The sequence below is a fragment of the Triticum aestivum genome, chromosome 5D, assembly GCF_018294505.1.
Source record: "Triticum aestivum cultivar Chinese Spring chromosome 5D, IWGSC CS RefSeq v2.1, whole genome shotgun sequence".
Classification (NCBI taxonomy): Eukaryota; Viridiplantae; Streptophyta; class Magnoliopsida; order Poales; family Poaceae; genus Triticum; species Triticum aestivum.
Window position 1 is genome coordinate 111,607,073 of NC_057808.1, and position 12,375 is coordinate 111,619,447.

At 48.3% G+C, this 12,375-nt stretch overlaps 2 protein-coding genes across 2 annotated transcripts in view; both read left to right on the top strand.

The window, feature by feature from the left end:
* LOC123119745 (5-methylthioadenosine/S-adenosylhomocysteine deaminase) overlaps positions 1 to 3,063 on the top strand; it is a 10,027-nt gene extending 6,964 nt beyond the window's left edge. The window contains exons 7-10 of the mRNA XM_044539649.1: positions 897 to 1,069; positions 1,314 to 1,369; positions 1,767 to 1,869; positions 2,429 to 3,063. Of these exons, the coding sequence (XP_044395584.1) occupies positions 897 to 1,069; positions 1,314 to 1,369; positions 1,767 to 1,869; positions 2,429 to 2,518 (422 nt within the window). The 3' untranslated portion in view covers positions 2,519 to 3,063. The remainder of the gene's footprint in view (positions 1 to 896; positions 1,070 to 1,313; positions 1,370 to 1,766; positions 1,870 to 2,428) is intronic.
* Positions 3,064 to 4,264: 1,201 nt separating this feature from the next.
* On the top strand, positions 4,265 to 6,578 carry LOC123119747 (putative pectinesterase 63). Its single transcript, XM_044539650.1, has 5 exons — positions 4,265 to 4,791; positions 4,875 to 5,064; positions 5,457 to 5,663; positions 5,771 to 6,021; positions 6,121 to 6,578. The coding sequence occupies exons 1-5, from the start codon at positions 4,370 to 4,372 to the stop codon at positions 6,290 to 6,292; spliced, it is 1,242 nt and encodes a 413-aa protein (XP_044395585.1). The 5' UTR covers positions 4,265 to 4,369; the 3' UTR covers positions 6,293 to 6,578.
* The last annotated feature ends 5,797 nt before the right edge of the window (positions 6,579 to 12,375 follow it).

Below are 12,375 nucleotides of genomic sequence, written 5' to 3' on the forward strand. Positions count from 1 at the left end.
GCACAGGCCACTGCGGCCAGGACGGCACTGGGGCGGTCGGCGGCTGGAACGACGGATGGGCCCCGGCGATCGCCGCGGGTACTGAGGACCAGGGCAGGTGCAGCAGCGGCGGAGGCGGCCCGCTGGGGTGCCCCGCCTGGAACGGCGGCAGCGGTGGCCCGCCCATTGCAGGCGCGCCCTGGGACGGCCACGGTAGCGCGGGGTGGCCGTAGGCGGTGGTAGTCGCAGCCGGCGGAGGTGCGGGCAGCCCGGCCAGGTACCGATGGATGCCCTGGACGGCCGTCACGAGATCCCGCAAGATGCTGGTGACTTCTTCCGGCGTGAAAACGGCGGTTGTCGGCGCAGCGGAGGTGACCGGGGCCGGCGGCGTTGGGGACCCGGCAGTGGTCATCGGGGCGGTGGTGACGATGGGCAGCGGCGGCGTGGGTGTTGATGACGAAATGATCGAACCCGAGTCTCTGGATACCAAATTGGTAGGAGCTAGGGCCCTACCGGATCTAGGGCGTAGGTTGTAGGGGAAGGAGGGGGAAGGACGAGGGCTGGTGCGCGGCGGCCGGCGGCGTGGCGCCGTCCTTGCGACGGAAGCAGCGGCGGCGAAGGCAGGAGGCCGCTAGGGTTTAGGTCTCCCGGCTCCCTAAGGGAAGCCGAGCAAATTATGATTGCTTCTTGCTTGATTAGATTGATACATCATCTCCTCTCCTTATATAGAGAGGTTTACTTGACTCCTAAGCAACCGATCCTAATACGATAAGATAATTGGGCTAAGCCCCTAATTAAGATACTTGGGCCATAACCCACTGGGCTAAGCCCCTATGCCGGTCATAACAATAGTTTTACAGATTCGATGCCTATTGTGGCTCACTCTATAATTTACAAGATTGCCTTGTGCTGTACAGTTGATGAGATGTACCTAGCCTCCCTTATTAACAAAGGGCGTGAGGCCTATATCAGTGGTACAACAAACCCAACCGTGCTTCCTTCTGAGACTGTGCTGACGATGGCTACTATTAATGGTGCAAAAGCGGTTCTGTGGGATAATGAAATAGGCTCTCTGGAGGTTGGCAAAAAGGTGCTGCGTTAGCTGCTAATTTTGTCATACGTGGTGCTTGAAAATACTAGTTTATGTATTCTTTTGAAACTGGATTTATGCCTACAGTTCAATCATCTTAAATGAAAACCCATTATATTCTGTGTGGACATTCCAGATTATGATTTCCTAGTATAATCAAATGGTCTGGATCTATCGATTTCTTATTTATTTTAACTAATATCAATATCTTGTTGACACTTGAGGTTTTTTGTTGGTTTTGCAGGCGGATCTGATTGTCGTGAATCCATTTAAGTGGTCCATGCTTCCGTTACATGACAGGTATGCACCACTGCTATTTTTCTAAGAGCAAATTACTGCATTTTTGTATTGAGTTCACACTGAGTTTTATTTCAACTCATTAACCAAGTATCCTTTGCGTGCAATCCCTGTCTTGAAGGTTGCAATAGCCATTGTTCATATTCATTAATGACGCATTGTTTATTCTTACTGTTTACATACAGGATTCTCATAATACATGTAGCTTCGTTACTAAAATATATTTCTAGCTCTGTAGCCTGCCTACAATGCAATACGTAAAGCTATTGAGCTTCAGCTCCCTATTATTGCACGAAAACAGAAGTACTACACATACTCAACATTACAATTTATTTTAAATAATATTTGACAATAAGAATCGACTTTAAAACCATGGTATTAACTTTTTTCTGCTATGCAGCATTGCCAACATTGTTTATTGCATGCGGTCAGAAAATATCGAATCTGTTATGTGCAATGGCCAATGGATTATGAAGGATCAGAAGATTATGAATGTAAATGAGGTAATTTTCTCCTTATCTTTGCCTAATTAATATTGAGATGAAGGAAAAGAAGTACCTAGGTTGTTTCACTTTGCCAAAAGGCTAGGAAAGTTGTGCAAAGCTGCAGTTTCATTCCACATTTTCTCTGTAGATGCGACTCAGTTTGAAAGAATACTTCTTTATTTTCCTGGAATGGTACTCTGCATCTCCTTGCATACTTGTATTAGCACACTGTGGTTTAGTTATTAATGCAATGGAGCAAGAGGCCCTTTTCATTAAAAAAATCCAGTTAAAAAAACTCGTCGACATAATTTATTATAGCTGAGGAGATTCGACAATCGATGTTGTGCTTGCTCCTCAGCATATCACCAAGAAGTCGGACTAGAAAAGAGCAACATTGGAATATTCATGCTCTGGAATAACTGCAAATTTGTAATGGTTGTGAAAATGGAAGTGTTAACCACTTTCATCGCTAAAGATCATATGCTTTGCTCAAGCAATGTTTGAATCCCATAATCATAGCTAAGATACATCATTGATGGTGCTTCCGCTGTTTCTAATATATCTTTCTGTGGTCTAGGAGGAGGTAATTTCTTCAGCAGTAAAGAGAGCAACTGCCCTCCTAGCGCGAGCTGGCATCAATCTCCCTGAAAGGATGAACTACTTGTGATTTTATCATGCTAGTTCTTCTCCCCGAAACTTTCAGTCCAATGATCAAGCTGAATATGGAGCTCATGCATAACCTTTCGTGGGTTATTCAATGCTTGTTCTTCTCCCTGAAACTGCCATTTTTGCACTTTAAGCGAGGTTAATTGCTCATTTGAGAAGGAGTAAGTCGACAATTAATTTGGGTGGAGGACTAGCATGCATAATCTTCAATCCAATGATCAAACTGAAGATGGAGCTCAATCTTCAAGTGGAGAACCTCAAGCTCCATTGTAGGACCCTCAAGTCCAAAGTGGAACTCAAGCTCCAAGTGAAGAAAACAAGTTCCATGTAATATCAAGATTCTGATCAAGCTCCGCCGCTGCCCCCCAATAGTTCATACTAGCGGCCTCGGCGCCATTGTTTGCTAGTTGTGACTTGTCCGGTTGCTGCTTTTGTTCGAAAAATTAAGGCGACTTTGTGGTTCAGGTCCGTGTCGAGATTTAGTCTAAAAATCCTGATAGTATCTGGGCATATTAACAACTCTAACATGAAGCATGTATGATCCCAGTCTGCATGTTCTGAACGTATTAGTATCAATGCATATTAGTATTAGCAGGCTCTCATAAATAATATAGGATTTTTTTTTATAAAAGGAGGATGACCCCCGGCCTCTGCATCTGGGCGATGCATGCAGCCATAAATAATATAGGAGATGGATGACGAAAACTGTAATTGAAATGCACAAAGAAATAATCAGCTCTATATTGAAGAAAACGATCATCAGCTTCAAGCCTTGTACATGCTGTCACTACTTAATCTCTTCTCATATTGATAACTTCCACTGAATCAGAACTTATTCGCATATCTAATCGGCGAAGTTGTTTGTCATAGTAAATGTGAAAAAGCAAAGCTTGTGCTTCCGAAGATGTAGCCACTTATCTTAGGTCTGAACAACCCAATGCATCTAAACACAGCACACGAATTGTGCTAGCAATTTTAAATTCCTTACAAATGAGGGAAAGTGAACCCTGGCAATGAACATTTACCTCATGGCCTTTGTTCCGTTATCAAACGGAACCCGGGCGCGGTTTCCCTGAATATCGATTTTTTTACATCATAATCCTTTGAAAGACCGATGCAATTGTTCTATGCATTGACACCATTATCCTTCAAGAAACTAGACGATTCGTTGCCCCACAGGCACCCTAGGAGCTAGCCAAGCATGAGGAAACCGAATCCACGAAGGATGTGAGTGGCGACGTCGTCCAACCCCTACGAATCACACAGCGAGCACAATAAGGTACTGCCATCTTGCTATAAGTGGAAGATGGAGGAGACATCCTCCTTGGCAAGCCATCTGTTATCGAGTTAGATGCCCACCTCAGTGGTGAGCCCTCCCTCTGAGTTGCGGTGGAGAGTGAAGGAACGTCATCCTCGTGCTCAAGCCTGATGATGACATCCTTCTTGAGCACTTGAATTTTTGTTTTATGAGACATCGATTGAGAATACCATTTTTTATGGAAAATCAAGGAGGCGTGGAGAGGAAAAAACCAACATACGAGGGACGGGAAGGAGGTGAGGCGAATGTACCAACTCGCCTTAAAAATAGAGATTCACTATTGAGGCCGTAATATTTTGTTCATTTTTTTTGCCGTCCTGGTTTCCAAACAGCTGAAGGTAGCAAATACGTTAATTGCCAAAAAAAGGAGTCTTTCATGCATCCTTCCATTTCCTGCCCCTGGCCTATATATACAAACGCATGCGTCTATCCAATTAATCGTTCCCTTACAAGTTCATCCCTCAATAAACAAATAAGAAGACTAAATAAATAGATTGAACTATCAAATAGTTCATCTCTTTAGATCCTGTCACCATGCAGGGGCGCAACTGTAATCCTGCTTTGCCTCTCGGCATTGCTGTTCTTGTGCTAGTCCTAGCATCCATCTCCCCGGCTTCTTCGCAGCAGCAAGTCAGCTTCAACATCGGTGGCAGCGCGGCCAAAAAGCCGAGCTCCGGTGGTGGCGCGGGAGCCGGAGGCGGCGACAGCTTTGACCAGTTCATCACCAAGAACGTCGAGCACTTTGCCGTCACCGAGCAGATCTACGCTAGCAAGGCCAAGGCCAGCGGCGGCAAGGTGCTCGACGCGGAGCTGGCGGCGGCCGAGGCCGGCACGGTGAGGTATGTCGTGAGCCCCGACGGCAAGGGAAATTTCAAGACCATCACCGATGCGATCAAGGCCGTGCCGGAGAAGAACAAGAAGAGGACCATCCTCGACATCAAGCCCGGCACCTACAAGTAATATATCTCGGTCGATCCCAATAGATGTTGATCAAATTGTAAGTTTGCAATTTTGATCAGATTGCAAAGGGAAAATGCAGGGAGAAGCTGACAATCCCGATGTGGAAGCCGTTCATCACGTTTGTGGGCAACCCGAAGAACCCGCCGGTCATCACGTGGGACGACACGGCAGGGACGCGCGGCAAGGACGGCAAACCCCTCGGCACCCTCGCCAGCGCCACCGTCGCCGTCGAGGCCGACTACTTCTCGGCCTCCGGCGTCGTATTCAAGGTTAACTAATCACCATCTTTTAGGGGAAACTAACCTGATCCTATCTATGCAATTGCGAACAAAATTGAGTTGCCTTCGCCAAATGTATGCAAACAAAATCCTATCGAAGAGATTTTTGTTTTGTTTTTGCATGCATGCATATCCATCGAGTTGCGGACCATGGAAACTGGCCGAAAATTGTTGGGCCAACCTGAGCCGAGCATTTAGGACCATACAATACTCTTATAGGGAGATATCCACGTGCAGCTTCTAAGAGCTCATGAAATTGGCCGCTATATTTGGAACATTTATGTATTTGTCTCATAAAAAAAGGAAACATTTCTGTATTCCTGTAAACATTGATCTGGTGAAATTATGAGATTTTTGCTTAAGCAGCCTGCGCTTCATGGCAGAACAACGCACCATTGGCAAAGGCGGGCCAAGAGGGCGGGCAGGCGGTGGCGCTGCGGTTGTTCGGCACCAAGGCCGCCTTCTACAACTGCACCATTGACGGCGGGCAGGACACGCTCTACGACCACAAGGGCCTCCACTACTTTAAGAATTGCATCATCCGAGGGAGCGTCGACTTCATCTTCGGCTTTGGGAGGTCCCTCTACACGGTAATTAACCAACCAAACATCTACTACATCCACACATGTACCTAGGTGAGGTAGGCAATGATATTTGATGCATTTTATTATGGTGACACCCACGCGCATGCGTGCAGGACTGCACGATCATGTCGGTGACGACGGAGATAGCGGTGCTGACGGCGCAGCAGCGGAGCAAGACCATCGACGATAAGGACGCCATCGAGAGCGGGTTCTCGTTCGTGCGATGCAAGATCTTCGGGCTGGGCCAGATCTACCTTGGGAGGGCGTGGGGGGACTCGTCGCGGGTGGTCTACTCCTTCACAGACATGAGCAAGGAGGTGGTGCCCGTCGGCTGGGACAAATGGAAGGTCGAGAAGCCAGATCGGTAACTCTAGCACGTGTTTCCTCTCGCTTAATTTAGCCTTCACCATTTCACACCGCACAAATGAACCGACGGGCCGGGTGGTGATGATGGTTGCTGCAGGAGGGGTGGTGTATTCTACGGGGAGTACAAGTGCAGCGGGCCCGGGGCCATGTCCAACGAGAGGATCGGGTGGGCGCGGGTGCTCGACGACGCGCAGGCGAGGCCCTTCACCGGCTCGCACTTCGTCTACGGCAACTCCTGGATCCTACCCCCGGCCAAAAGCAACTTCTAGGTTGCACAAAAATGCAACTACTAAGTAGCTCATTTGTCACCAACTCGTGTATCAGAGACCTCCACTTGCCGAGGTTACACGGCGATAGCGAAAGCCTGTATAATTGGCTTTAAGGAAGGTTTGTAATAAATTGTGTAAGAGCATCTCGAATAGATGATTTAATATCAGTTTTGTTAAAGCACATGGACGTGCTCTAAGTATTGTACATCTAAGTCCTATGTCATTGATTGTACGCTAAAATTTGTGCACACATTTTCTTTTATCTTATTTCATTTTCTTTCTGTTAGGTGTTCGATCTCACTTTCAGATACACATCATAGAGTATTAGCTTATCTGATACAACTTGGAGAGGAGGGAAAGAAGAAAGTGGAAAACAAAGAAAGCCGCCGGTGCCTTTGCCTGATCCAACTTGGATGTCTTTCCCTCTGGATCGCGTGGTTTAAGTAGAGCTCACCCATTCGGGGCCCACAATCTTCGGTTGGGATGCCTGATCCTGGCTGGCTTGGCGATGACGCACCCCTCTCCTTGATTCGTCCACTTGGCGTTCCCTTCTGCTGGCGTGGCCGAGTCAGCTGTTGCGGCAGAGTTACTGCCACTTCCCTCTCCAGGCTCACTTAGTGTGCTGACATCCCCTCCTCCTTGACTTGCGGCTTGCCCCCAAGCCGGTAAATGAGGAAAGTGGTGGCGGAGTGAAAGGGCGTCCTCCCAAGTGGCATCGAGAATGTCAGGATCAGACCAACGGACTAGGATTTGCTCACGACGGTCGGAGGGTGTGTGGCGCCATCGGTTGTTAAAGATTTCCACTGGAACAAGAGAACTGTCAGAAGGAACTGGCAAGTTCGAAGAGACAGCCGTACCTAGAGGCAAAGCTTGCTTCAGTTGGGAAACATGAAAAACAGGGTGAATCTTGGAGTTGGTTCGCAAGTTCAGCTCGTAAGCCACTGGATTGATAGCTCGTTTGACTGAAAACGGTCCAAAATATCTGAATGCCAATTTATGGTTAGCCCTTTTTGCCACTGACGTCTGCACATATGGTTGCAGCTTGACAAAGACTGAATCCCTTGGTTTGAACAAGTGATCAGTGCACTTCTTGTCAGCTTGGACCTTCATAATGTGCCTTGCTCGATGCAAATGTTGCTTCAAGACGATCTGCATCATCTGGCGCTCTTCGAGCCATTCTTTCAGATCAGGTATTTTGCAAGTAGACGCCACTTCAATGCCCCAATGTCTCGGTTCATGGCCACACAACGCTTGGAAAGGAGATATATCCAATGCTGAATGATAACTGGAATTGTACCAGAATTCCGCGAGTGACAAGTATTGACTCCAGCGGCCCGGACAAGCATGTATGAAACATCGAGAAAAATTTCCAAACACTGATTGACCCGTTCTGTCTGCCCGTCGGTCTGTGGGTGGTAAGGTGTGCTCATATTCAGTTCAGATCCAATCACATGGAACAATTCCTGCCAAAACTTGCTTGTGAAGACCAGGTCCCTATCTGAAATAATAGCATTGGGCAATCCATGCAGTTTGTACACATTATGCAGATACACCCTGGCCGCTTTGGCCGCTGTGAAGGGATGATTAAGTGGTAGGAAATGGGCATAACATGTGAATTTATCCACGACCACCAATATGCAATTTGCTTTGCCCAACTGGGGAAGACCATCTATAAAATCCATCGTGATCACTTGCCAGGCTCCTTCCGGCAGGGGAATTGGTTCGAGTAGACCTGGGTACTTAACTCGTTCTGGTTTTGACTGTTGGCAGACGAAGCTGGTTCTCACAGTCTCTGATGCACTCCTTCATCTTAGGCCAGGAAAATAGTCGTCGTAAGCGACGATAAGTTATAGGAAAGCCGGAATGGCCCCCGACTGTACTATCGTGGAATGCTTTCAGTACCTTCTGTTGCAAAACAATGGATCCTCCCAACCATAATATATTGCGAAAGTAGAGCAGCACGTTCGACTAGATGAATCTGCCCTTGGGGTCCGGACGGAGACGTAGTTGTTCACGGATTTTCTGGACTTGCTCATTGTTGTCATAACTGGCACGAATGTCATTGATCCAAGCAGGTTGGCAGATAGAAATAGCTGTCAGTTGCTCGTCAGAGTGGAGGCGACGCGAGAGAGCATCAGCAACACTATTGGTAGTTCCCTGCCTGTAACAGATTTTGTAGCGTAAGCCGAGCAATTTCGTAAATGCTTTCTGCTGCCAAACTGTCGATAGACGCTGATTGTCAAGATGGACCAGGCTACGTTGATCTGTCCGAATCAGGAACTCCTCCGTGTGAAGGTATGGACGTCATTGCTCAATAGCCATTAGAATAGCGAGGCATTCCTTTTCATATGTGGAGAGCCCTCTGTTTTTGGGTCCCAACGGCTTGCTCATGTATGCAATCGGGTGGCCCCCTTGCTGCAGAACGGCGTCGACTCCATAATCACAGGCGTCAATATCGATCACAAATGGTTTGGAGAAGTCAAGTAACTGTAACACTGGAGCTGAGATCAAGCCTTATTTGAGCAGATGGAAAGTTGTTTGTGTTTCGTCTGTCCAGACAAATGGGCGCCCTTTTTTGAGAAGATTGAAAAGGAGGCGTGCGATGATACCGAAATGTTTCACAAACTTCCGGTAGTAGCCCACTAAACCTAGAAAACTGCGCACTTCCTTCACACTCCCCGGAGTCGGCCACTGCTTGATCATGCCTATCTTACTGGGATATGTGGAAACACCATCAGCGTTGATGACATGGCCTAAATAAGCAATCTGTTGCTGGCCAAATGCACACTTGGACTGCTTCACATGCCATTGATCTTTTCTCAGCAGCTGCAGCACCTGTCTGACATGTTCAACATGCTCCTTCAGTGTTTTGCTGAACACTAGGATGTCATCGAAAAAGGCAATCACACACACTCGGTTCAGTGGTTGCAAGGTGGTGCTGATGGCGCCATTGAAAGTTGCTGGTCCTCCTGCAAGTCCAAAAGACATAACCAGGAACTCCCAATGCCCGGAGTGAGTGGTGAATGCAGTTTTATATTCCTAACCCTCAGCCAAGCAGATTTGATGATATCCCGCGCGCAAATCCAACTTGGAGAACCATCGCGTGCCTACCAATTCATCTATGACTGGTACTGGGTACTTGGGAATTATTGTCATGGCGTTCAGATGGCGGTAGTCCACGCACAAACGCCAAGTGTCGTCCTTCTTCTTTACTAATAGAACCGGAGATGAGAATGGGCTGATACTCTTTTGAATTACACCAGCATCCAAAAGTTCTTACACCTGCTGTTCAATTCAGTCTTCAATTCAGGTTTGTGACGATAAGGGCGCAAATTTACTGGTTGAGCACCTTCCATTAGTGGAATCCAGTGATGACAAGCACGACGAGGAGGGAGCTGGCTCGGTTCTTCAAATACATCCGTGTACTGCTCAATTACTCTGAGCAGGTCTGTGGGAATGCTGTTGTCGGCCATAGTCTGATCTGCCACAGTGTTAAGGTGTACCACATAGGCTACGGCTCCATTTCTGCAGGAAGTGTTCAACTGGTCCAGCAGCCGTGGTTACTGACAAGTGGTGCGCCTCCCAATCGATGTACATAGGACCATGTTTCTTGATCCAATCCATACCTAAGATTGCGTCATATGCCCCCAGAGAGATGATCTTGAAATCTGTAACGAATTCATGGTCTTGACACATCCACTGACAGTGTGGAATGAAACTGTCACACAACAAGAGCGCTCCATCAGCTACCTTGACCTTGCATGGTTGAGACAAAGGAGAGATTCAAGTCAGACGAGTGGCCAACCGCTGATCCACAAAAGAAGAAGTTCTCCCAGAACCTACTAGCAATAGCACTTTGCTCCCTTGAAGCCAAGCATGTAACTGCATCACACACGGCCCTTCTGAACCTGATACTGCATGTATGGACAAAATGCAGAGATTGTCATCCTCTGGTTCAGTACAGCCTGTCTGTCGATCACCCATAACATCACATCAGTACTGAATAGCGCTAGCAATTCTTCAACAATATGCATCTGCATCGTAGATGGACATGTGTGATCCTTGCCCCACCTTTCGCCACACTTAAAGCAAAGGCCTCACGCGCGCCTGAACGCACGCAACGCTGACAGTTTGCGGTTATCTAAACTTGCCCTTGCTGCATCTGTCCCTCGACGGTCTTCGGCAGTAGCTGTAGGTGTTGCTGGCGTGCTGAAGACAGGTCGAGGAGGTGTTGAAACTAACGAAAGAGCTCGCGAGAACGTGCCACTTGTATGAGCTCATGCCTTGGAATTGTTTGACAGGGCCTCGCCCTCAGCCACTTCTTCCTGGAGTAAGGCCAATGAACAAGTTGTGTCCAAATCCGGTGGAAGTTCCAGTAGTACCACCGCTCGTATATCCGGTCGAAGCCCCTTGATAAATCGAGTCAAGAAAAAGTAGGGATGCATGTGCCAATTCCGAATATGTAATAAAATGATGCATCAAAGTTTCAAAACGTTCAATAAAGTCAGCGATAGATGTGAGCTGCTTGATCACATAGAATTGGCGGATGAGCATTTGGTGCTTATCGCGCCCAAATATCGTGCACAGGAGTGCCGTGAATGACTCCCAGCATATGCCAATGAGCTTCTTCTTTACTGACTGCAGCCAGATTCCTGCTGGCCCGGAGAAATGCAAAATAGCCATGGGTACCTAGTACGATTCATGCACACTGAACATATTGAGGTATTGTTCGCAGAGTGTGCGCCACAACTACGGGTTGACTCCAGAGAAGACAGGGAACGCCATGGTAGGTGGCTGCTGGCCCATGGCCGTGAGAAGTGGGGCAATCATGGGGGAAGGGACAGTGGTCGTACCCGTGACCGGAGGCGCCGCCGGCAGCTCGTGAGTCACCGACGGAATTCCTCCGGGAAGATGCGTCGCGTCGTGGCTTAATTGCCCGTGGAGGTCACCAGGGGTCGTGAACGGCGACGGCGGGCACGACCCTCCACTTGGTGAGGTTGCCGTAGCAGGGGACGTGGCCTGCAACGCTGCGACGGACTGCTCGAGTTGGGTGAAGCGCGCCTCGAGATCTGGCTTCCACGCGGCGAGCGCATCGATCCGGGCTGTGTGCGTGTCGAGAGCCTTGAGGATGGAGGCAGATTGGGCGTTGGCGGTGGCGGCACACTCGTTGGCGTTGGAGTCGAGTCTGTCAAGGTAGGCCTTGAGCTAAGGGTCCATGGCCGCGACGAGGGCTTCCCGTGCTTGGAGTCGACGACAGGTCTCCAATGTGGTGGCAGCGCGACAGAGTGGAGAGAGCGGCGGTGGTGGAGTGGAGAGAGCGGCGGCGGCGCAAGGGAAGTGGGTGGCTAATCTGATACCATGTTGTTAGCAACCCAGGCCCAGCTCCCGGTCCATCGGCATACGTTTGGACGTTTCTGGTGCACATCGGACACTCCACTACAAGCAGAGAGCCCACCACATCCCAAAAGACTGGTCTGGAGGGAGTGTGGCACTCTCCCTTATAAGGAGGTCCTAGCCTCCTCCCGTATCCGAGGTGGGACTAAAGTCACTGGCGTTGCCCAAGGTCAGGTCCCTGACACCCACCCCCTAGGGAAGCCCCTCTTAGGGTGGCTGATAACCCACAAGTGTAGGGGATCACAACAGTTTTGGAGGGTAGAGTATTCAACCCAAATTTATTGATTCGACACAAGGGAAGCCAAAGAATATTCTCAAGTATTAGCAGTTGAGTTGTCAATTCAACCACACCTGAAAAACTTAATATCTGCAGCAAAGTACTTAGTAGCAAAGTAGTATGAAAGTAACGGTAACGGTGGCAAAAGTAACAGTAGCGGCTTTGTAGTAATTGTAACAGTGGGAACGGTAAAGTAACTAAGCAAAGATCAATATGTGAAAAGCTCGTAGGCATTGGATCAATGATGGATAATTATGTCGGATGCGATTCCTCATGCAACAGTTATAACATAGGGTGACACAGAACTAGCTCCAGTTCATCAATGTAATGTAGGCATATATTCCGAATATAGTCATACGTGCTTATGGAAAAGAACTCGCATGACATCTTTTGTCCTACCCTGCCGTGGCAG

Bases quoted from the DNA above. Each gene is read 5' to 3' on its own strand.
- LOC123119747 (XM_044539650.1), top strand. From the start codon at position 4,370: ATGCAGGGGCGCAACTGTAATCCTGCTTTGCCTCTCGGCATTGCTGTT. The intron at 5,664-5,770 runs GTAATTAACCAA...GCATGCGTGCAG, and splicing joins TTGGGAGGTCCCTCTACACG to GACTGCACGATCATGTCGGT. The intron at 6,022-6,120 runs GTAACTCTAGCA...TGGTTGCTGCAG, and splicing joins AAGGTCGAGAAGCCAGATCG to GAGGGGTGGTGTATTCTACG.